Below are 25,589 nucleotides of genomic sequence, written 5' to 3'. Positions count from 1 at the left end.
TATATCTCCAGAAAATTAATATGGCACTCCGTCAAATGAACAGATAAGCAAGAATCTGTAAAGTACTTAATAGGTAAAAGATGACCACTGCCAAATACTGCACCTTCACCTACCCTCAGCCCTATTCTTCAGGCCATCAGCCATCCCTGGCTGTAAGTGGACAGAAGAGGCTGGAGCCTCCCCTTTGAGACAGGTAATAAAGAAACAAGACAGACAACACAGGCACTTCCAAGAAGCTGGACATGTAAGTAGGTGACTGACAACTGTCTCTGTGCTTCACACATGTGAGACTACACGTGTGAAGAACTAAAAAGCATGGGTCCAAAAAAGTGCAGCTGATCTGCCTTGCCAGGTAAGACATTGTACAAGACCACATTGTTACCAGAGTTAGGGATCACAGTAGGATAAAGAGCCAAGGAGTGTGAGCTTTTCCATAGTCTCTTTAGTGCATTCAAGTGCCATGTATGTGTGAGCAGAAATTATCTAGATGAAGAATGGCAGGATATTTTAAAATGTCAAATTCACTGCATTTACTTAAATAAGGTTGGTCAAATGTAACAGGAAGATGCTGCTCAATGCTGCCAAACTTAAAAGTCTGGAATCAGCTTTGGTATTGCTCACTTTCAGCATAGGACTCAAGCCTCCAGAGGTATGAGGCTAAAAAAATTAAAAAGGAAAAGAAGAAAAGTTTCCTTTAGGTTCTTTTTTTCCACTTCTGGGGTTTTTTAAGTGTTATTGGTTTTGGGTGTTGAGCCTTTATTCCTCAGGAAGAATAATTTGCATTTAGAAATAATTGCATACTATCACTTTGCCATATGAACTGGGACTTTTGGGAAAGAAACATACAAGATGCCATAAGATTTACCATAAAATTATGAGGGTCGGTGAAACATCACATTCACTGGCTGTATTTGTATTACCCTAGTAGCCAAGTCACTGATTAGAATTTGATTTTTCATTAATTTCTGATCATTAGTTTCTTGTTAGTTCTGAAAATAAACATTTCTATTGCTTTTTGTATTATAACTTGTCAGAAGTATCTGGAATATCTTTATTTAGGTATTCTGAAACTTAAGTCTACTAGGGTGTTGTTTGTTTGTGCAAACCTGTATTCCAATTCACACATAGAAAAGGTAGGTATACACTGACTATTGGGAAATTATCCAGTCCTCCACAAGAAATTCCATATGGAAGTGTCCTATCAGTCTGCTGCAGATACTTTAAATTGTATTGCTGGCATTCTTCTCTTTTACTGGTTGATTTGTTTCTGGTCCTATTTCCTTTCAACTACCAACTTGTCTGCACATTCAGAGGTGAATCTAGGGACAGTCATATATATCCTTGTTCACGTGGAAGGATAAAAACAAATTTAATGTTTCAGGATACAAAACTGCCAGTTCAGGAGATCACTGAAGGTTGCACTCCAGCTTGTATGATGAGTGAAGTGGAAATGCCAAAAGGGCTCCTGTACAAAAAAGGTACAAATGTGCAGCAGGACCTTGACTGCAGTTTCAAAAGCACTGTGCAATGGCTGTAGCATAATTAACAGAAAACACAGCAGTCTTGTAAAATAAATCACAGAATGCTCACTCCCTTTTTCACCTCTGTGTTGACTAGGTGCACTTTTATAAAAAGCAATAGAGCTGCTCTTGATTTAGCACAATCTGAGTTCAGCCAAGGTGACCAAGATGAAGCAAGCAGTGTAGAAATTCTAATGGATATGTGAAAAGGATTAGAACAGATACTGTAAAAGATGACTCTCCATAACTACGTTCAGAAGAACTGAAGACAAGTTCCCTTCTAACTGGCAGTCAGGAATATGCATAATCTTTTCCAAAATAACCCAAGTAAACTGTGAGCTTCAAAACAGAGCTTCAGACTTCCCAGTCCAGTGATTTGAGACTGCACAGCTGTAGCATCACAGAGCAACTGCTTTCAGTTGTTAATTAAATGCACAGATCCCACCGAAGCTCACAGGCACCACAGTCTTTGCATATCCTTTATCACAAATGAAAAACACAGGTGAAACTCTAGCCATAAACTGCTCCCATAACCCAAAGCTTTTTCCAGAGAATAGCCTACCTTGGCAAGACAGCTCCACGTTTTGACATTGCTGCAGAATTGCCAGAATTTTTGTGGCAGTATATGAAAAATACCTACAGTGTATGTGGCCTGTTGGACTTCAATAAGGGGCAAACAGATCCCCAGCTGTGTAAGGTATTAGTACCTAGAGGTATTAACTTAGAGATACTATTTTTCCTAGAAAATATGAAAGGCTAAAGAATGGATTTAAATAGTTCTTACATTAGGAAATATTAAATTCAGTATTAAAAAATTGGGACCACAGCAGTATTTATCATACTGTATTGTTATAAAAATCATTACCTCTATCTACCTGACCCTTTTATAGTTGCATACACAGCTGCTACTTCAGGTTCCAATCCCAGGGAATTACTGATTCAGAGCTAAAGGAAAGTGAAAATGTGTTTTAGAAGAACAAATTACTTGATTTGTTTTAGCTCATGAAAACAGCTGCAGGGTGCAAATGAATACACAGGGCTCACTTATCTTATTTTTTTGCTCTAACAATGTCACCTTCTAAAGAACAGATTTTTTTATTGGTATCTTTGAGACTGCACCCTCTTTTGAATACATATTTATTTTCTTCACTTTTGACTTCTCAGGGAGCTTCGCTTACCACTCAATGTAAGGACAGTAGAGGGGTTCTCCTTTCTCTTTGTTCATTTGGTTGGTACTTGTGAAGACAGGTCAATCTTTGCCCAGTTAAATGTTTGCTTAAAAAGGAATATTAAATTTATTTTTTCATTAATATGATAAGTAATGTTTTCTATGTATATTTCTGTTCATTATATATCTGCAAGTATTATTTGCTTTTCACTTTAACTAACAGTATTACTTTCTTTCATCCAGCAATTGGATGGCATTCTCCACATTTCTTGAACCTAAATTTTAGAATCTTTCAAGTGTTTTTACGACACTATGAAATCTAAAATTGGTCCCTTCTGTACACACATCTCCTGCATTCATAATATGCATAAGGAAGGATGATAAGTGTCTTTTTTTTGCTTTCTAAAGTACACTAAGAGATACACTAGTTCATTTCACAAATGTTAAGACAGTGCTTCCTCAAACAAATACTGTGAATATCTATTGCACCATGATTATTTTGTTTTGTTTTTGTTTTTTGTTTGCATGATAATAAAGTAATAAAGGCCAGAGTAGGATCTGGGGTTAACTTGCATATGGCAGCACATGACCATGTCTCTAGAAGATTCAGAAGGAACACTGAGAACTCCACACACAGCTTACCTGTACTAAAAATAGGTTACTTGTTTGGGAGTGCAGCATGTAGGTAGAAGCAAACAAGTATGATATATAAAATTACGTAATACCTGCAAGATACACTACTTATAAACAAGAGAAACTCTGCACTTCAAACACAGGACCAAATCCTGAATTTCATTAATACCAAGTGGCTTTAACTTTCAGTTTAAAACAACCCAACCAAAAAAAACTCTTTAAGACTTGATGACCTTATTCAAGACTGTAATGAGTAAATGACTGTTCTTAAAGCTAAGGAATTTGTTAAAAGGACTACTGCACCATGTTACAACTCTCCCCACAACAAGCAGTCTTTCAGCTCACCCTACTTAGAAGAAAACACTTCATTCCAACCAAAGCTTATGCACATCTCAACATCTCACTAGTTTACATATTTTTTTCTCTCCTACTAGAAATACTAAAAGAGAAGAGCGGATAACCTTACTGAATACTAATTAGTGATAGAGCTGCATTCACAAAGGCAACTGACTGCAGGTATTTGAAACACTAGAAATACAGTATTTACAACAATTTGAGTATCTACATGAATACAGATGTTTGGGGGTTTTAAATATAATTTTAATTTATCACTACTTGTTCATAGCAATGTTCTTCATTTATGTACCATCATTGGTCATATTTTAGATAGGTACAAATTCTGTTACTTAAAGAATTTATTTTACGGCAGCATTTAAGAAACCATAAATTTATGACAGTATTACTAGAGGAAATCTGCTTCTATGAAAGCTGTATATTTGCAATACCTTGTTGAAGTATATATTGCATTCATACTTCACTGTGCTTCTAAACGTTAATATAGGTTATTTGTTTATTACTACATCAAGGTTATTCATCATATGCAGTGTCAGAAAGCACAAGCTGACATCTCATATTGTCTGCTTCAAGGGCAAGACCAATGTGACCTTTGGCTCCTTCTTTTAAAAAGGATGAAATCATTCCAGAGGGATAATGCTGAACTGCACAGCTCCCTTTAAGAATCAATCTGCCATTTAGGGTTTCCAATTTTCCATATTGTAGTATGGCTTGTTAAGTTCTCATGGCTAATTTTTTCTTCAAAGCTTAGTGTTCTAAAATTCCCCAAATATGTTTCTTACTGCAATGTCATTTATGCTTCCTGTTTTAATCATCACAGAATTAAAATTTCAGATCATCAGTTCTTTTTAATTTTACCAGGGTGCTTCTGGATTGTGTTTGAACTAAAATCATGCTGGCCAGTGACATCCTATATCCAGATCACATCTTAAAACCAAAAATATTTTGGACTCCATGTATTTTATTTCCAGATTCTGTTATATTCACCAAGAAAAATTCTTCATATTTATTGACTTTTCTTGCTTTACTATGCTTCTAAGTTCTCCTACATTCAACTGATACAGGTGGGCAACGGAAGGTAGAAGATACAGTTACCAGTGAAAAAACATCAAAAATAGAAGCAGTTAATAGGTAACTGTGCAAAAGGTATGGGAGTGATAAAAATGAGAGGTCATCTGTTAACTACAGGGCTCTGCCTTCAGCTGCCGCTGCACCACACCAGGGGAAAGCAGATGCACAATCAAATCACGAGCTAGATGTGAAGCTACGTGTGTTATTCTACAAGGATGACAAGGTGCCTCCATGATCTTGAAGCAGACATGTTTGTACAGGCAACTCTTCCAACTTCATCAACCTCAAAGTGAGTGCATTTTGGAGAGAGAGGGATGAGATTCACGTGTATTGGTAATTTTATTATCTGTGCATGTTACAGATTTCACTATAAAATTCAACCAAGGAGAATGCAGCATTCTTTGACCTAGCTGATAAAAGGTCAGAGAGCAATTTTGAATAATAAATGAGACCTGCTGACCTCATGACCCAAGTCTGGCAGGGTCAGCAGCAGCCCTCTCACCAGATGCTGATGGCAGATATACAAATGCAGACAGCTCAACTAATGAGCTTCCCGGATAAAGGTTTTAGATCCAGTGACATTTAAGTGCTATGCAGTATATAAAACAACTTAAAAATAATCTGTGCTATAAAAAATTAAAGTGATATTTACAGGGAGGTGCAATATGACACACTTTGTAATTGTCACTACAATGATTATTTTACTGCTTCTCCTAGGTGGCCATTAACCAGAAAATATAATACCTGACTAACATTTCCTCTAAGGTCTTTTCACGCTTATATGGTTCCCACTCAGTGGATGTACTTTGAAAAGACAGACTTTGATAGTGCATTTTCTTGGCACCTCATTTAATAAAAGTCAACAAAAATTACTTTAAAGACAAATTTGGATGTATTTTATTTAAATTCAAACAAACATATTTCTTCCTCGTGAGTAAAAGACAAGCTTAGGGTATGTAAGACCAAGAACTATTTTCTTCACATTGCTTCATGAACACTTCCACACAGAGATGAGTTACACAGTACACAGCTCAAGAAGAGAGGGAAATGTGCTAGAATTCATTCTCTCACCTACCTTACATTTCACTCTGCAAACGTCTTACTCCATTTCAGACCTCAGACACCCTGATTTTCAACTTCACCCTGGGTGTTGGGTCTGAGTTCCACAAACTATCATCTCATTCCTCTGGTGTATTACTGTTGCTTGTTTGAATTTGTAGGAATGTAACTATATATTTATGTTCTGCATGAATTAACAGTGTAAGGCTGGATTTCTAAATAACATTTTTGAGATCTGATTTGTAAGGAAAGATAACTGATTAGGTTCTCTTCATCTGCAAAAAATTCACTGCAAATACAACTACAGGAACCACAAAAACTAGCTTTTCTATCCTGTTAAAGTCACTATTGTTAATTCTATGGAAGATGTCTTTTAGCTACTTACTGAAGTCTAGAGACTACACTAAAAATACTACAGAAAAGTCATTGCACTCTATTTAATTCTCTCTTCCTTTGCATAACTAATTTAAACTTATGCAACAACTGGTGTTTAAGAATTCAGAAAAATTCAAACATTTGCTGGAGATAGAGAAAAAAATACTGTCCCATTTCACTGAAAGAGGAATCTGAGACACTAGGTTACATGAAGAAATACTTTCTTTTAAACTTGCTAAAATTTCTGCCTTTCAATTTAATTGCATTCCCGCACGTTCTTAAACTGTGAAAAATGATAAAGAATTGATTTAATTTTGTCAAACAGTATGTATACTTCTACAATATTATTTTCCAATTATCTCCTCTTTAAGCTAACCTTTTAAAATTATTTATATTGTTAATTTTTCTTGCGTGTCTCTAAGGTGTCCTCAACTTAAACCATAGCTTTTCTGAGTTACTAAAAAAGAACATGACCTCTCCAAAAGGCCTCCAATCAATGTACATAATACATTTCTAATATTTGCAGTGTTATTTACATTATTCTTATATCTTCACAGTACATCAGCTCTTCTGAATGCCACTGTACAACTTTTGACTGAAATGTTACCCCTGACATTTATAGATGGAATTTACCTACCCAGTGGTGACTGGCATACCACTAGGGAGAGAGCATCTGTATCCTTCTGATCCAGGGGCTGCCAGGAGCCATTTAGATCTTTTTAATCAGTCCTGATTAAGGCAAGTCAGATGACTACCCTCAAATTTATCACTGCCTCTAAAGACCTTGTAGCTGCCAGTAGCTTGGGTAGCTCGCGCAAGGGATTGTCTTGGCCACTCGCCTTCCCTCTGCACTTGTGAGGACTTTGCAAGGGGAATTACACACTGTCTCTACATAATCTATCCCAATTTTTCACTGAGTCAAGTGTGTGCCCAGAATACAATTTTGGGACTTCAGTACTGTGTGTAGATACCAATTAAACTCATTGTTAGTGAACCCAGCTTCTAAATCTTAGTGCATTCATTTAGGGAACCAGTAACAGTAACCAGCTCCTGCACTCTCAGCCTGCATGCAATTGAAACAGAATTTGATTAGAAATAAATTAAATTATAAAAGTTGCTCCAAAATCTGCCTGTTGCTTTGCCTCATTTATTTAAAACAGCAGTAGCTTCCACTACCAAGATTTTCTTACTGTATCCAGTGCATCAGTAAAATGTACTCAGTCTTGCTGCTTTGATTTCTGTCTTGCCACTAGACAATTATGTGTACTGTTGTAAGTCTGATAGATTTCCTAAAAAGCATTACATTTAATCTACCTTAAAACAGCTTCTCCATTTTACTGCTATGAGAGTATAAGAAATTTTGGAAATCAAGAGTTGTTCACAGTAGCTTCATACCCATTTTCCCCCAACAAGACCCTACAAAGGTATGCAGCAACAGAAGCTTCTGCCTAGCAGAGTAAATCTTCCATTACATAAATCAGCTGGACTTATGTCAATATTTACTGGTGAAACAGTGTGAAGCAGAACACTACAATCTGGAATTAGATTCAGGGTTTGGAGATACATCTCTTAATGAACATCTGAAAATATTTTAATTGAAGAGAGAGAGGAGGACTCAAGAGATCCACCCAGTGGGATCATCTATGAGCAGAAATCCCATTTAGCTTTGCTCAGCAGGAGAAAACAAATGCAAATGACAGAGTGGATCTCACTATAGGCTTGCAAGGATATATGTATGGAAAGGAGAATCAGAAAAATTACTGTACCCAGCTGGTACTGTAATAACAGGAAACAATTCTCTTGCAGAAAATTGTCCTAGATCGGTACTATACACTAAAATTGTTAAACAAATCTAGCTGTGTTTTGATGTACCCTCTGCCCTTGCACCATTGTAATGACAGCTAATGCATGGTGGGCTGCTCTTCTCCATTGTTTGTCCTGGTTTTCATGCAATACAACGCCACCATTTCCATTCCATTTTTTATTCTGCACATTTATGCTGTGACTACATCCACCAAAGGATCCATTTTACCTCTGTCCTCTAAATGAAGAATGTGTAAATTAGTACTGTTCACTAAAAATCAACATGCTTTTCAGAGTGTACAATATTTATTCTTCTTAACCTGGAATAGCGTATTCCCAAAAGCAATTAAGGTGCCTTATGCTCTTCCCTCTTCTCCTCCTAAAATCACTACAAAGAAAACTAGAAATTGGATCTTCATCTTGGTAGGTTTTATCCAAATATCAAAGCCCTAGTTCCCAGCTTTCTAGCAAAATTATGCTTGATAAGAGCCACATTTATATATTCCAGCACAGTTTCTGGTATCTGTGGCTTTTGTTTTCTTTTAAGTAATTAAATATGCCACTTTTTTCTTGAAAAGATTGCTTCGTTCTGATTCTGAATGTGTACTACAGTTTTGGAACTTGAATGAACTAATCAGCTGTGAATTTTCTAAGTAGAACTTGAACATTACCACAGTAATAAACATACTGCAATATCTTTTTTTAATTTCAAATAAACAGTTTCTCTGCCTATAAGCTCCAAGATGTCTAACAACTGAAAACATAAACATTGTACTTGTATTCTTGGTTAGGACCTTAATTACTACGACATATTTTACAAGTGTTTTGTCATAAGTCATCATATTTTCTCAAACCTTAAACTGCACTTAATTTCAGTCTCCTTTTTTCAATTTCACTTAGGACTGGCTCACAAACTAGAGGCAAGGAAACAGTGGTCTTCATACATACTTGTCTAAAAACGTATTAAAGATTTATATCTCTTGTTCATACAGATTCCCTTTAGTTTTATTCTTTATACTAGGCAGCTTATTCACTGAGTAAAATCTAGTAATCTAGCAGTCCATTGAATGCAGGGCAGCTTTCAAATGTTACCACTGCCATAGGATAATAGAAAAAAAAAAAGAGAGATAATCAGAGCCTCTGGAATAATAATTGGCAAAAAAAAATGTTTCTGATGAAAACAATTAGTTACAAGCACTACGAGTTGAAATTCAGTTCAGTGTTAAAGAGACAGTTCAGAAGCACATGGTACATTTATCACAGCTCCACAGACAAGTTATTGAGCTGTCTGTGAAAAACAGAGCCAAACAGGAAAGCTTTCAGCAGAAAGCAGTGGTTGAGGTCCTTGATTGATAGAGTTAGATGATGCAAAGCTGTCTGATGGCCTTTCTGCAAAATAAAGTGAAGGAACTCAAGGTCTTTCATGACGATCTCTGACCACAGATGAACAGCTACTTTATTACAGCGCAGATTGAGGTTGCACCTTAGTCCATATTCTGCCACTTTTGGATGCACACGGTTAACTTTACCAACAATCCACTGTGTTTAACATAAGTGTCTGCCATCTTTAGATGATTTTAAAAGGGCAGCAGATTGCAGTAGTTAAAAGCTTAACCTCTTTTCTGTTTAACTGTGGTGATTGAAAAAATAGAATCAGTTTTATCACAGGGTCCTTTTTGCAGTGATAGGGGTGAATGTTCAGGGAGAAGTGCCTCATTTAAAAGATACAGGAAAATCCCTGCTATGCATAAGGGCCAAAATCTACTTGTGCTGCCTTCCTCAGAAATGAACTAATTTACTTTTTCCAAAATGCAAATCCTATCTTCCTAATGACTTGAGGGTGGTTCCATTCTCGACTGATATGATGCTACAGAATACACAGAATCATCTATGTATAGCTATCATAGATTCATCATTGCAAAGCCTGAGGGTGATTACAGTACATTTATTTTTAGCAGAAATTGAATACTTCATGTTTGTGATATTTAAAAACATTATTTTTTTAGGAAAAGGTACTACACTACTTGACCAATATGAAGTACTTGCAGCTACCTAAACAATCCTGGCCTGTGGGGCACAATTCAGGCAAAAGCAGTGACGTCCTTTCACAGTGGAGGATATTTTGTCTGGGGTTCTCACAGTTGTCAGTGATTCATACTGGCTAAGGCTGTACTGCCTCTTTCACTTGGAAATCCAACTCGGAGCCAAATACCACGACCCAGTCACTTCTCTACTTCCCATGCTGACTGACACTTCTGATTTTAAATAAGCAAAAAATTCCATGAAGAATTTTTCGGTGTAAATGAGTTTGACTCTAGGCCATATTTAAGTTAAAGTTCCTGTTAGCATAATCGGCTAATGGGATTGCTAAAGCAACTTTCCAGAAGTTACTCTCATTCACTCTCTTCAACTGTCCTTTGAAGAAAAATATGTTTTCAGATATTTAAAGTCCTTTCTCCCTAATTATAGGTCTCTCTCCCTCATTGACAAGGCCAAAGTAGTGTCCTGGACTACACAATTGTTGCAGGCCCCTCCAGCTGAACTATTCCACTCTAGTGCATTTTATATTTGAAATGCTTCGATTCATCCTCACATGCATTTATAGACTTCACCCTGGGTTATTCTCTCAGCTTCAGTGCTCCACTGTGAGCATCCTCAGAGCAGAACAAGTTACAATAAAGCAGTAAACATCTCTCCCCAGGAAGTGTCTCAGTAAGCAAACAAAGTGTCATTGACTGCAAAAACTTCAGTTCTAACAAGGACAGGTTCACATATTCAGACACTGTCTACAAGAATTATTCAGTTTTCTAACATTTTCTGTTCTGCAGTGATGAGTCTTGCTAATCCCAACACATCTCCCCGTCTTTGACAGCCTTGGTTTTTAAACACTGTTAATCACTACTCCCTAAACTCTTTTCCTCAGAACAGCTTTTTCTTTCCATTACCTTAGTTTAATATTTACTTTAGAGGCTGCTGCCTAAATTGTCCGGTTATAGAATTCAGTGTCATCTATCAAAGGACTGACAATAGGAAGCCTGCCCTGAAATTCTGACTTTTGAGCAGCAAGTTTTCAAATGCATTTAGATCTAGAATTCTAGAACTTCTCACTGGCTGCAAACTTCAATATGAAAAAATGTTTTATTTTAGTATTACGCCACAATAACTAGGCCAACATAACTGTGAAACCAGTAACTGATGAAGTAAAGAAGTTTAGACAAAATTAAATAACAGCAGAATAGATGCCAGAATTCAGTGTTCAAAATAGACAGTGCCTTGCTTTAGGAAAACATGTATGAGATATTCAAAGTGCATGCAGTACCTATGCTTTTTAATTAAAAAATGCATACACAAAAACATGATCATTAATGACAGTCTGTGTGAGTACTTTACAGAGTTGGAATTCACAGAACTGCCTAGTTCCTTTTTCATGGTTGAAGTAGCATACAGATATGAGCTATGTAGTCAGCTTACAATTGGTCATTTTACCATTTTTTCAATAACATTCATCAACAGTAGTTTTAAATGGTAACATTTTAAACACCTCACTTGATATTATTTGGTTGGAGCAATTCTGACTGCTGGCACAAATGCTGCAAGTCTTGCAGGATTGTTATGCAAAATAGAATTTAGAGTATTATCTAAGCTTTTCCTCCTATATCATGTTAAAAACTCCTCAGTACAGAACTACCTCATAAAAAGGAAGATGCTCTCAGTTTCCTGGGTTTGATAATGTTCCAACAAATTTGAGGAAAACAGAAACAACACTGAGTGCTGTCAGTAGAGACAGGCACTGGGAAATAAAAAAAGTATTTCAGTTTTAAACTTTAAACTGATGTTATATATTTCTAAGCACAAAACTGCAAACAACTTCTAAAGCATTTAATATTATCTCAAAGTAGTCTTCTTCTCTGATTAACATTAGGAGCACTGTGTTTTGACATATTAGAGACTGAACTATAAAAAGGATTGTTTTATTATACCTTGGTTGCATAAGTTCAATCTTGAAATAAAAAACCCCTTTAAAAACAAAGTACATGTCTGGTTGATATAAATAAATGTGTTTTAAAAACATGTATTGACTTTTCCATGTTATTAAGCTTTTTAGGTGAATCCAGTTGTTAAATGGTTGTTCTAGTAACTGGCCTGTCATCTGGAAATGTCCTTAGATTGTTTTTTTGACACAATGTCCCTGCAGAAAGTTGGGCAGTGTGACACAGAGAGCACAGGTTTGCCTATCACACTGATTACTTGATGTAATAGTAAGCAAGCTTAAGTGAACTGTGTGTCTTCAATCTTTCCAATCACTTAGGGATGGGCACCAGAGGATACCATCCATCATCCATGGCCTGAAACATATGGTGCATCAGCAATCTTAGGCTGACCTAAATGATAGTAAAAGCTGCTATGCTGTTCACAATAAGGAATTGTTGTCCACTGAATTACAGGATTGTGATTAGATTGCTAACATGGCCAACTTGATGTATAAGTGAAGTGTCCAGGAAAGATATTCCCTAGGATCCTTTGAAGATTAATTTATACCCTTGAAATGTGCACCAATCACAGAATGAAAAAATATGTCAAGGTATTTTTCTTGTGAACAAAAAAAGCACTTCAGTGGTAACAGCTATTAATTTATTTTTGGCAGTTTTAGCCAACAGAATTCAATAAACAATGTTCTTAAAGGTTTTTGTTTTGTTGCAAGCTTTTTACTGCTTGACTCCTAAAAGCATTGAGTTTTACAACACTATCTTTTATAATGTGGACAGTTCACCTTCAAATTCTATTCTAAAATCTCATTAAGAGTTGTAAGAATTACACAAAGGCAGCAAGCAAAAGACAGAAAAATTTTCATTTTGTATTATTGTATAACTATGTAATGGGCATAAAATTTTCTGCAATAGTATGAATCTATTTTTAAGATAAAGAACATACTCATCTGACCACTAATCCCAAAATTATCAATTTTGTCTCTCCATAAATTAGATTATATGTTTGTCATGTTATTCATTTATCAATTTAGGAAAAATCACTCGCATCACAGAGCTAAGGCTTCAACTACAATATCAACTTTGACTCAGGGCAGGGGGCAGCAAGGAAAGGGGGACAGTTATAATTTCAGAGTTGCTATATCCCTTAAATCCTCTTTAGGTAGCAAAACACAAATAGTGAAAAGCATATTTTAGGAAGCACAGTCAAAAAGTGAAAACGAACATTATCTTATAATAGCTATGAGCTGTATCAGAACATAACTGAAAACCAACATACATTTGTGCTGACCATCCAAGACCATTCAAAAACCACCTCACTCCAGGCTGAGGGAAATTACTCCCTTATAAGACATGGAACTTAAAAGAAAATGTTTTGCAAATATATCTGCTATGTGCAATTATCATTTCCTTGTCTGCCAGTCTATCTTTTTTTTTTTTTTTTTTTTTGGTGACTTGCTCTGCTTTTCCTGGAACATGTGAGGCAGATGTGCCTGCTGTGCCTGTTAGCTTAGACCTTCTGCTGGTGCTTTTACTTTATTTCTAGTAGTAGTATTTCTAGTGCTTGTCACTAGCATAAGTCCTTAACCACATACAAGTCCTATTTTTAAACATTCCTAACCAGGCAACTAAACCAATAAATTTCACTACATAAAAGCAAGGTTTGAAAATCATCGACTTTTTTTTTCAAACACTATTCCCCAATATGATCTGCTGTCAGAAATGTAATTCATATAAAATACTATATATCACACCTTGACACAGAAAACTGGTCACTACTGAAAGAGGCTCCCATTGAACCTTTCAAGGGGACACACTAATTAAATAATAAATTCCTGTGCAATGAGAATAGCCTTAGTCTGCAAAAAATATCTGACGCACACCTATTATAACAATCTTCCTAACATATCAAAATGCTACTTTTCAATGAAAACACAAGCTAGGACCAGTGTCTACTTAACTTATATAGAAAAATAGATTCTCTTTTGAGTCCAGACGAAGACTTGTATTCATTGCTAGCATTAAACTTGACAGTTTGGTGAGATGCAAAACCCTGCAGTACTTCACGTCCAAAAGAAACAGAAAACAATTAGCATTAGTATATTATTAATACATTTAATTGAGCTTGCATGTTTTAATTATGTCAGATAGGTTTTGCTTCTCTTTTTACACTTCTGAAGAAAAAAGGAAAGGAAAAAGGAAACCTAAAACCTATTCAGATAAAAGAGTGGTAGAGAGAAAAAATACACAGACAAGCTACTAAATATTCTATAGGAAATACTTCCTGGATTAGGGTTCCTACTTCACCCTCTTCACTAGGCTATCTGAGCATCTTCTAGTAGTGCAGCAGGTGATGTGCCTAACATCCATCATATAAGAACAATACAGGAACCTGGTCTTTAGGGAATTAGTGATACATATCTTAAGTGTGATACAAGTTGGATTTTTCCAAGAGTAGGGAGAAAAAATTCTTCTGCCGAAACACTTGGAATTTGACAACAAATTCCTTGGATATACCAGAAAGGTTTCTGTATTCTTTAACATTTGAACAGTCATCTTTTCTAGCAGTGCAATTGAAAAACAAAGAAAATGCTGAAGCAAGATAGGATACTTGGTGGACATAACTTTGGTCTTTAAAATAAAGCATATAGTGAAACATCAAAGATGAACCAGTCATGAGAGAATACTGAACAACTTAAGTTTCAGAATCTGGGAGTCACGTGCTGCTTGGTTCTGTGCACCATGCAAATATGAAATACTATTTCTATTAATGATGCTCGTTTGCTTTGAAACAACACTGACTTTACTTTTACATAACAAAGAGAAATAGATTTTGTACACACGAGACATGAAATACAAATTAGATGCATTTAGCCATCTAAAAATGTGTTCAGGTGCAGAAGTGCACCCAGAGATAAACACATTGTCCATGCTGAAATTTAACAGTTCTGTTGAGATACATTCTAGTAGTGACGGGTATATATGTACCTCCAACTGGTTCAATATTTTCTTGATAAGCTTGGTAGGCAAGAAAGGCTTCTTTTGACCTATTTCCATTTTTTGTTTGCCAAGACAGATGCCTTGATCTCATTATTAGAGACAAGCACTGTTCAGTTGTGTTAATCTGCTGTGTGTTAGCTGGGACTCTCTACTCCCATACTAATAATGACTAGTATAAATAAAGTAGTTTTAGTTTTCAGCATGTTTTTCACAAAACACATAATGAAAAATTTCCATCTTACTGAAAACTATTAGGAGAAGCTTGAAGTAATTTCTCTCTTTCTGCAAGGCTTTTTAAACAAACAAAACTATTAAATGATTTAACTTGTTTTACTGCCAGATAATATTAGTAATACTGTTGGTTCAGTATTTGTGTGAGCTTAATTTTATAATTTCCTTCCAAATAAAGTAGGTGAGTCTGTTATTCTGGAATTCAAGGAGAGAAACATTTCAAATATCTATCATTATACACCAGGTTCAGGAACCCATTCTGTATCTCCTGAAAGTTAAAAAAAAACATCTAAAAAATCTAAGATACAAAATTAGAAGGTAGCTTGTTTCATCTATCATTAAAAAGAATCCCTTCAATAAATGGTATTCCAATTACATGACAAAAAACTAACCAAAGCATGACAAAAATCGTTAACTGCACACTGCAGTTTGTCCTGCCTACCCTACAGCCCAGTACAAGCCATAGGTAACTGCAGTCAAAATGTCTCAGCAAGATTTTATTCCCCAGGATAAGGAAAATTCAGGCAACAGAGCCCGAAGAAAATACTGCCAAACCCTTGCAAACCTTTATCAAGCATGGCAGCAATATAACCATATAACATGGGAAAGAGAACTTGTGTCTGGGGATCACCCCTTTTTCCATGCTGTTCTGAACCACTCCTTTCTCACGAAGGCATCCAGCTCTACAATCCTTCTAGGGTAGAACATGTTTAAGTCTTTCCTGCCCCTTAGAACCCATAGTATCGTACATGAATACTGAACAGCAAAGAAATGAATAAAAATAGTATCAGGAGGTGGGAGATTACGAAACATCAATACAGCACAGAAAAACTCTAGATGGTGTCTTATAAATATGAACAAGTGTCATCTATGGCTGTAAGCACAGAGCTCAGTCTGTGTTAATTACAGACTATACACGGCAGCACGTTTTTCCCCATGTCAGCCTATTTCTCATAATAGACCCATCCAGAAAATCTCCAGCTTTGAAAGAACTATTTACACAGAAAATTCTAGGGGAAATGCTAGAACTTATGTACTCTATTTTTTGCTATTTTATTCACAAGATTTTACAGAAGCTGGGTGAGCAAAAAAGGACAGAGAAATAGGGAAGCATCATGTGCTCCTTAACAGTGTAGACAATAAAGAGGACAGAGGCTGAGCAGTTAGAGATTGATTATTATCAAGTTAAAATAGTAGAAGGTCAAACTTCAAAATATAACCTTACCAAGGTGGAAACCATCAGGTTTTGTTCTTTCTGTATTTGCGAATAGAAAATTAATTAACAAAACAAAATTAACACTGTTATACAGACACTAATTGATTTAAAGGTGAGTATGACACACAAGAAATTAAAACATTACTTTGTAACTTACACACTTATGGCATGTTCTCAGTTCTAAGGGTTTATTTGGCCCGTGGCACTGTGTGCTAAAGAAGTCACAAGAAATCCAGGGCTCCAATTAAACTATAAGGATTACAGATTATATACTATTGGCAGGTTTGAACAACTGTGTTCAACTAAGAACAGCGACACAGGTAAGAAGACATTCAGAATAAGGAAACGAGTGGCTCCTCAAAAAAAACCCCAAACTACACAAACCCAAAACCCAACTAAAGAACAAAAGCAAACAAAAAACAACCAGTAGAAGACAGTCTTAGAGGAGACAAAGTAACAGAAAGTATTTGCAGTTCCTTCACTTATTATTTTGAAGCCCCAAGTCAGAACCAGCAATGAAACCTTCCTGAAATAAGCATTGCACTTTGCCTCACCAAATGAAATTCTAAATAAACAAAAGAGAGTAAAAATGAACCAATGATAATTTTATATGTCTGTATTAACAGCTCCTCCCCAAAGTATTTACCTTTAAAGATTTAAATAGAGCCTTCGAGATTCTTTGCATTCAGTAAACACTGACAAAACCACATGGAAACCAAAACTGTCTAAAGTTTAATGCATATTTGAATTTAGAATAGATGTGACCCTTAAGCCTCCTTGACCAGTGAATACTATCTTTCCTAATGTTTTGTAGGAGTCTGAGATGGCGCCTTTAGAATTGGATTTTGTGTAAAAATACACACCAAATCTGATTTCTGCTACATTAAGGAGTCCTCTGGTAAGATACATGAAGCATGAAATGAAATAAACTATAGTTCTAGAATGAGTCCTTAAGCTTACTTCCTTTAGTACTTGACCACTAATATTAAAAACTACTGGATCAAAATACAGTTTTAATTGGATATATAGGACATGATACAGTGGTATAGTTAAACTGCAAGTTAGATGCTAAAATAAAGCATTCATTTGTATTCTTTTACTGGAAATATTTGTAATATGAAACTCAGATATAATACACTCATTTTAATGCATATTCCATACAGAGGAAAGCTACTGCTGTCACCAGGTTATGCTCAAAGTCCATTCACCAAATAAATATTAGATTAATTGGTTTGCTGTTTCTCAGTCTAAAATGAGATTGCAGATTAATTCTCATTAATAGTGATGAAATGTTGATTATACATTTCTTACATTGCTTATTGCCAATGCACGCATACAAAAACAGCCTGCCACAATTTTTTCAAATAGCCTGATATCTAATAATTTAATGAATTGTTATGTATAGGAACTTACCCAAGAGCAAAAATAGAAGTTCCACCTAAAAAATTTGTTTTATTGGATGAAATGGTTGCGCTCATAAGATCAGATCAGATAGAGAAAAGAAATTTCATTTTGGAGATAACTTTTAACATTCTTATTCCTTGCTAAGTAGAGGAAGTCAAAAATGGGAATGTAAAGGAATAAAAAAGGCTGAATAAAATAGAAATCTAGGTGGAAGATGTAACATGCTCGAAGAGGGTTACACTGGAAAAATGTGAGAGATGTCAGATAGGAAGATATCTGGAGCCAAAAGTCAAAACAGCTGAAAATTACAAGCTGCAAGAAAATATGATTATAGTGGTGGGTTCAGATGCTGTTCTAAAACTAAAGCTTGGGAATACTTCAAGAGAGACTACAATAGCAAGAGGGACAGTTCTGATAAACTTCATTTGAAATACTCAGTGTTTTAATCAGAGGCAGTGTGAGGCTCAGGACATTTTAGTTGATTAATTTTGGAGGATCCACCAATAAAAAGTATTCCTGAAGTGTAAAGATTTCTTCATGTCAGCATTCTCAGTCATATTTTCCCAAACCTGTGCTTATCTCATGACAGTAGTGACCTTATTCAGATTTCAACTTTTTTGAGCAGGATGTGACTTTGACCTAACCAGACAACATAGAAATTATGTTCTTGAAAAGAATTTAGTGTGGGTTTGTGTAAACATAATGCCATGATTAGTAAGTGCAGTCTATCCTCCTGTTGCATTTTTTTGTAAGCAGTTTAAGTTCCTCCAAAGCAATAAAATCTTGAAACACAGGATAAATCACCTTGGATTTCTTCAAATAGCTGGGTATTAAAAAAAAAAAGTGAAATTTGTGAGTTTAACAGATTGTAAAAACCTAACACAACTCACTTTCCTTTGGGACATGTGCCATAATGAACAATGCTTATCATCTTTGATTTTTGTACAGACAACTGCTAAAGAGGAACATTTTCTCTTATGCTCTTCAAAACTCATGCTGTTAGGGCACACAGATTCATAACTGCTTGTACATTTAATGGTTTCTTTTCTCAAATTCTTTTGATCCAAAATAATGCACACTGTGAAAATTTCCTCATTTCCTCTTTCCAGTTACTCTCAATAATCTCTGTCACACCAGAAATGGGATCACATTCTGTTCTTCCATTTTTTAAAATCAGCAGCCAGACATGATTTCCACTGGAAAATTGGCACTGTTTCATATCTGTTCACAGATAGATTGCCATGCAATCTATTATAATCTTCTTCTTTTTCATATTCCTACTTTTTCTTTTTAGCCTTGACTCTTTTGTGTTGTATTCTCCTCTTCTGTTTAGCCCTTTGTTTATTAGAAATTAGTTTGTTGTGGTGTATCCTATTACCCCCTTGCCCCTCCTCAACTGATTGTACAAGCAGTCAATTCACAGAAGAGGAATTTCCCAAGAGCTGCACCAGCAGCTTTCTTCTGGTTATGTGCATTTCTAGGACCTCAACATATGACTGGACACGATTTTGCAGATTGTGTTTGATTTCTGGATTCATAATTGATTACTGGATATGGAACCCAGCCCCAGCAAGGCAAGCAGTTCAAAGATTGAATACATTACATAAATCACCAGCCCAAATCCAAACTTGACACATACTAAGGGTGATGTAAGGACATGAGGACAGATGTACATTTATCTGAATGCAAAGTGTTAGACCACAGACCAATTCCTCAGATTCTGTTGGAGTTTTCTGGGCATTTAGTATCTCACCAGAACACAAACAATATGAATTACATGAATGTGCTTATACTAAAAAAGTGTCAATGCATTTACACCCCAAAAAGTTACTTCCCGAGCAGTCAGGCAACAGAAGTTTTCATTAAAATCTTGTGTAACCTTTGCTGGTATCAGTGACTCAAATTGGCTAATGCTCCAAGCCAGGATTATCTTTTGGGTCCTTGTTTAAATACAGAGTCAGAATGTGTACCTGGACTAATACAAAAAGGCAGTAGGGTGTAACAAGGTGACAGTGTGAAAGAATATAACAGAGACAGAACAACCCTTCTCTTTGGCTGCACTTTCTTGACAAAACCTTCAGACTTAGCAACAGGCAAAGACTTCCATTTGCTATATAGAAAGACAGACACAGAATTTCTTCCTAAGAGCTGACATAAAAAAATTGTCTGCAACTGGACAGATTTCTGAAACCCTGACAGTGGAAGTGTCCAAAGCCCTGTGCCACAGGTCACTATTCCTCTCTAGTGAACAGGAGCAGTTAAATCCCTCCTTTCATTGATTTACCATTACTGAACAGATTCCTCATTTTAACAAAACATATTGCTATATTCTAGATAAGTCTTTGACAATTCTTTACACTAACCTATGGAATTCAATTGCCACCATTAATTTCACTCTGGTATTTATCAGCAGAAGCTTTTTTTCCTGCAAGAACCAATTTATTTAATTGAATAATTTAAAGGGCTCCAAAACCACATACAAAAGATGAGGTTATAGCTAATACCTTTCAAATATACTTAAAAGCTTGAATCATTAGCAGTTGTTTAAACTAGAAATTTTTAAGTGCAAGCCAGAATTTATTGCAAACTAGTCTTAATGTTGTGATTTTTCACATTTCATTTTTACACAAATACAGCAGGTGGTTAAAATATTATGCTGTATTCAGAAATAAAGCATGTACTTTGCTGTCCCTTCCACTTTTCCAGTTTTTGGGATTCCTGGAATACCACATGCATAATTTCTTCATTTTATTATCTGAGTATTAAGTTCTTAAGCATATGTATCTCCACAATTTTCTTAAAATGTAAATAAATTAAGTTCCTCACATTTTACAAAAAACTGAGGCACATAATTCCAGAAGAACTGAAATGCTATGATGCTGTTCCAGATGAGAAATTTTTTGGCTCCCTATGCATTAGAAGAAACAGGCATCAAAGGATGGCACATAGGAAGCTGCTTCAGTGCAGCAGCTACTGGGAGATTGTAGTCCTAGAGACAAAATTAACCTGGAGATAAGAGAATCTCATTTCTAGGTCTTAGCCATGCAAATATTTTGATATTTCTATAAAAAAAGGAAAAAAAATCTATAGATGCTCGTTGCTGAATGCCCTAAGGATAAGCAATGAGTTACCACTGAGAAAGATACAGGTTCAGATCTTCTCCAGGAGGGAATATCCAGTTTCTGTGTCCAATCAGTGGGCTAGGGAATGACAACAGAGGTATTATCTGCTCACCTCCTCTGATCAAAGAAGTTCTGCATGTGACTGGGTATGGATTAGGTATGTATGTCATAAGATCAAACACTACAAATGAAAAATGAATGCCAGCATAGCTACTCTTAGCTCTATGCTAAGTGGATACAAAAGAGGATAAAAAAATTTTCAAGACCTGAAAATCACTGCCTCTGACTCACATGAGAGTGGAAAACAAGACCACAGTGACAACCCATTAAATGGTACTATTAACCTGAGATTACTGGTGTAGGGAAAAAAGCAAGAAGCGATAAAGTCCGAAATCTTTTTCAGAATTATGATTAACATCAAAAAAATTAGGCAATACCTAAGCTTCTTTGAAGAACTGAAGAAAATCCTGCAGAGATCAATAGTAAGATTGCTATCAATATGTTTGGAACAGGTCCAAAATTATTATCTCTGACATTAACATAAAGAAATTGCAGCTGTTTGCATTTATATTTCCTTTTAGCAACAATGGAAGAATTTACCAGGACAGACCAGCATTAACCCTTTCTCTGGTATGCTTTACATGCACAAATTGGGGTTTTTTAAAATTCCTTATCTTGGTTTCTGGAAAAATATGTGTTTGGTAACTTGGGTTTGTTCTTTTGGTTTTGTTGTGGTTTTTATTCAAATAAGCAATTCTGTCTGTATGGAACCACAGAAGAATATGGCATTTTAAATTATTCATCAAGTGAAGATGTTGTCTACATCTGATCACCCTTAACCATGAAGTAAGGATGCAGGAGCTTCAAAGAGTAAGGACCTTTGTGACAAGAAAGAAAAAAACAATTCTATAATATACTATAAACTTTAAAGATTAAAACTGAATGGAAAATTCTAAAAGTTTGTCCTTTTTTAAAAAAAAAAAAACTTCTATTCATTTCAGTGGAAATTTGTTGAGTTAAATAAGATTAAACATCTCTAGATCTAATCTATTATTTCCAATTAAAGAAAAATGCAATACAGTGCAATAATGATGGCAGCCAAGATTCAGATTCTTTTACTTCAGATCAGAGGGAACAAAGCCAGTCTTGAATTATAACTTAAAAATCCAAAACAGTATTTAGCCTTTATTCTGATATTGCACAAGATGCCAACTACTCTACAACCCATAAATAAAGAGTATTTAATAAAATATGACATACTTATCAGATGAATTACTAAGTTCAGCTCTAATCACTCATCTTAATAATTACACTGGTTGTGGACTTACTCCTGCATGACTTTTTAATAATTTCTGCATATCATTACAAGGCAAAAATAGTTGTTCTCTTTCATATATTAGAAATCACAAAATTATATTTTCAATTCTCTATGAACTTAAAAGTTTTACGATATGACAAAACTATTCAAGCCAAAACATGAACACTTCTGCTATTTACATACTGGGATAAATAATGCAACAAGCATGAGTGGAAATGAGAACAAAAAGAAATCTAACATAATATTAAATACAGTGCAAAATCTCTTTTCCAATCATTCTATTTTCTGCCTCTCAGACTACATTAAATTCTGAATATATTAAAAAATCCACTATTCTTTACAGCATATATTTATGTAGTTCAGATCATGGAGTATGAAAAAGTCATAGCCAGTAGAAATGCCTATGCATATGGTTCTCCTAGCAAAGAAATTTTCTAGTTGTTTTTTGAATAACCATCAAATAATTAGGTTAAGAACAAATGAAAGTAAAAACCATCTGTTACTAGACACACAAACAAATCCCCCTTTAAGAGAGTAGAAGCAACTCCTCTGAATTCATGACTTGAGACTTAATTAGAATTAAACATCAATTGACTATTAGAATCATATCAGCACTTTTTTTTTTGTAAGAGAAATGTTTTTTTCATCTAGTATATAAACCCAAAGATCTAAACACACTTGGAGTTTGGAGACATCTGCATTTGAAACTTTCAGTTAGTTGCATTTTAGCTGTAAATCTCTGTCAAAATACTTCATTGAAATACACCCTGAAAATTCAGAAAATTAGAAATTAAGTCTATACATGAACTTTACAGCTGGGATTACTTTAGTTACAATGCACCTCAAGCCAAACCACATAAACAAAACTATTAGAAACAATCTTCAATGTAAGCAAAGTATAAACTCATATATGATAATCATTGAAAGTGTTTTGTATTTCCAAATTATAGAGATACTTCTTTGTATTGTGGCCTGAAGCAAGTATCACTGATCATTTTTAGTATGCTGGAACAAGGATATTGGCAACAAATTTTCATGACAGACACACACACTCAATGAGATAATAAATTACTTTCCCAAGTGAAGGCTCACTAATAAGATTGGATCTAAAATTTAGGTCACTTAATTTTAAGACTCAGCTAATGGGCTAAAAAAAAAAAAAAAAAAAGAGTATAACTTCATAACATAAATTCAGGTTCAATCTTTTTTACCATAAACATTAGCACCATTGTAAAGTTACCAAGAGGAGGCTTCTTGCAAAATGACATTATCTAATTGTAAAATGCATTTGATATCTCCTTGCAGGGAGGTTATTTCTAAAAGAAAAATAAAATATTCTGTATTACATTATGAAGTTATAAAATTTAAGCAATTAATTTTTAGAGCTGTGTAAGGTCTGATGTCACTGGAAAGATAGATTTGTAAAACTTCTTTCCAATATGATTTATTGATTCTATTTCAACTACAGTGCTTCTTTTATTTGCAAATACCCTATTACTGCAGCCCTATTATACAATCAAAGAAACTTTACCTTTTCTTCTTTAGTATCCAGAGGTGATGAGAGAGTGTGAAAGTCCTTTAACTCCTTGAAAATCATATGAGAAAACTCCTAGCTTGATAAGGTTAAATATAGGCCATTTGGCCTGTCTCACACAGAAATAAAGTATTGAGATCTCATACTCCCAGCTTCTTCTGATTATTAAAGCAAGTTATTTTAAAATAATATACCAACAAAATTCCCATTTACAAGGCAAATACAATTTTCTGAGGGATGTTTTACAAGGTCATGTAGTGATAGAGCAAGGGTTAATGTATTTAGACTGAAATAGGATAGATTTAGCTTAAATATAAGGAAGAAATTCTTTATTGTAAAGGTGGTGAGGCACTGGAGCAGGTGCCTGAAGTTGTGCATGGCCCATCCCTGAGAGTGTTCAAGGCCAGGCTGCACGAAGCCCTAAGCATCCTGATCAAGTGGAAGATGACCCTGTGCATGGCAGGCAGCTGGAACTAGATGATTTTTAAGGTCCTTTCCAACCCAAACCGTTCTATTATTTTTAACGTGCTGGAAATCACTCTCAGTCTTTGGCAGTGTCCAAAACTTACCATTTCCATTCTCTACTGCGGCCAATGGCTCTCTGCAAATTGTCATCCTTCTCAAGGGATTAATAGTCCTCTGAACTTCTGCCAGCAGCACTGCTTGCATTGCCTCAACAATCTGTCATACATGAAAATTATTATTGGATGATATCAGTACCTCAACTATTTATTTAAGTATTTGACAATTTTAAGCAACTAGCACAAAATCTGGAGACTGTCCTGGTGAATGTCATTAGAAAGTTGACACTTATTAGTAAGTCTTTCAGACAGTTATAATCATGTGTCTCTACACACTGAGATAAAAAAGGTTAGCTAGATAGCAATAAAACAGTGTAAATTGTCAGTCAGCACTGCTTCCCAATAAACATTCATTTTCTTTAATGTCAAATCTAGAATCAGTCACCTACTACCTCCTTGATTTCAAGGATAAACAATTACTAACAAAATATGCTTGTATGGCACAAGGTAATAACATCTAATAAGTATCTTCATTCTTTTTTCCTGATGTGTGCAAATTGCTTGATAGAATGAATAATGACCTTGTTGTCTTGGGGTGACTTTTTTAGAATTTCTGGCATCTAATCTCTCTGATAAAATTAAAGAATGTTTTGTTATTAGTAGTATTGCTCTATTCCTCTAGCTCAAACATAACACCCCCATATTTTTTGTCAAACACAGAGAGAAATACCATTCCTCAAACTCCTCTTATGCAAAGGAACATCTACTGGAGTTGTGAGCAGCCTGTAAAAGACACTTGCAGTAGTTGATGCACCTTATATGGGCATTAGGACAGTGCAGTTTGAAGATTGTCTCACAGAGTTAATACTTTCTTTCTCTTTAGCAAAATAAGAACAAAGGACATTCAAAAATGTAGACACTTATAAAGCACATGAAGGCCTTAGAAAAAGCAGCCCAAACCTTTGTAATTCTTAGTCTAAATTTCTGCATGGCGTACCTTCTCTGCATTTGGTATTTCCTCCAGAGAAAGAATACAACTTTTCTCATTTGGGAAGGTATTAATTCTCAAATACAAGAACTTTCCTTACAAACAGGGTGAATTTAAGGTTTCAAACTCAAATATGAATTTGAATTGAATACAAAAACTTCAGTATATTTTATTATATAAATTTTAATCTTATACATAATTATAAAAAAGCTATTACAATTATTTGAAGGTTCACATTAATTGAATATGTTGTGCAGGATCCATCAAACTGCCTGGAAGAGAAATC

At 35.2% G+C, this 25,589-nt stretch overlaps 1 protein-coding gene across 1 annotated transcript in view; it reads right to left on the bottom strand.

The window, feature by feature from the left end:
• Positions 1–25,589, bottom strand: part of WDR72 (WD repeat domain 72) — a 94,235-nt gene that overhangs the window by 16,432 nt on the left and 52,214 nt on the right. The window contains exon 17 of the mRNA XM_062501184.1: positions 24,364–24,475. Within this exon, the coding sequence (XP_062357168.1) occupies positions 24,364–24,475 (112 nt within the window). The remainder of the gene's footprint in view (positions 1–24,363; positions 24,476–25,589) is intronic.

This window comes from Cinclus cinclus, chromosome 13 (assembly GCF_963662255.1).
Source record: "Cinclus cinclus chromosome 13, bCinCin1.1, whole genome shotgun sequence".
In the NCBI taxonomy this organism is placed as follows: Eukaryota; Metazoa; Chordata; class Aves; order Passeriformes; family Cinclidae; genus Cinclus; species Cinclus cinclus.
This window is presented reverse-complemented; position numbering and strand designations above follow the sequence as displayed.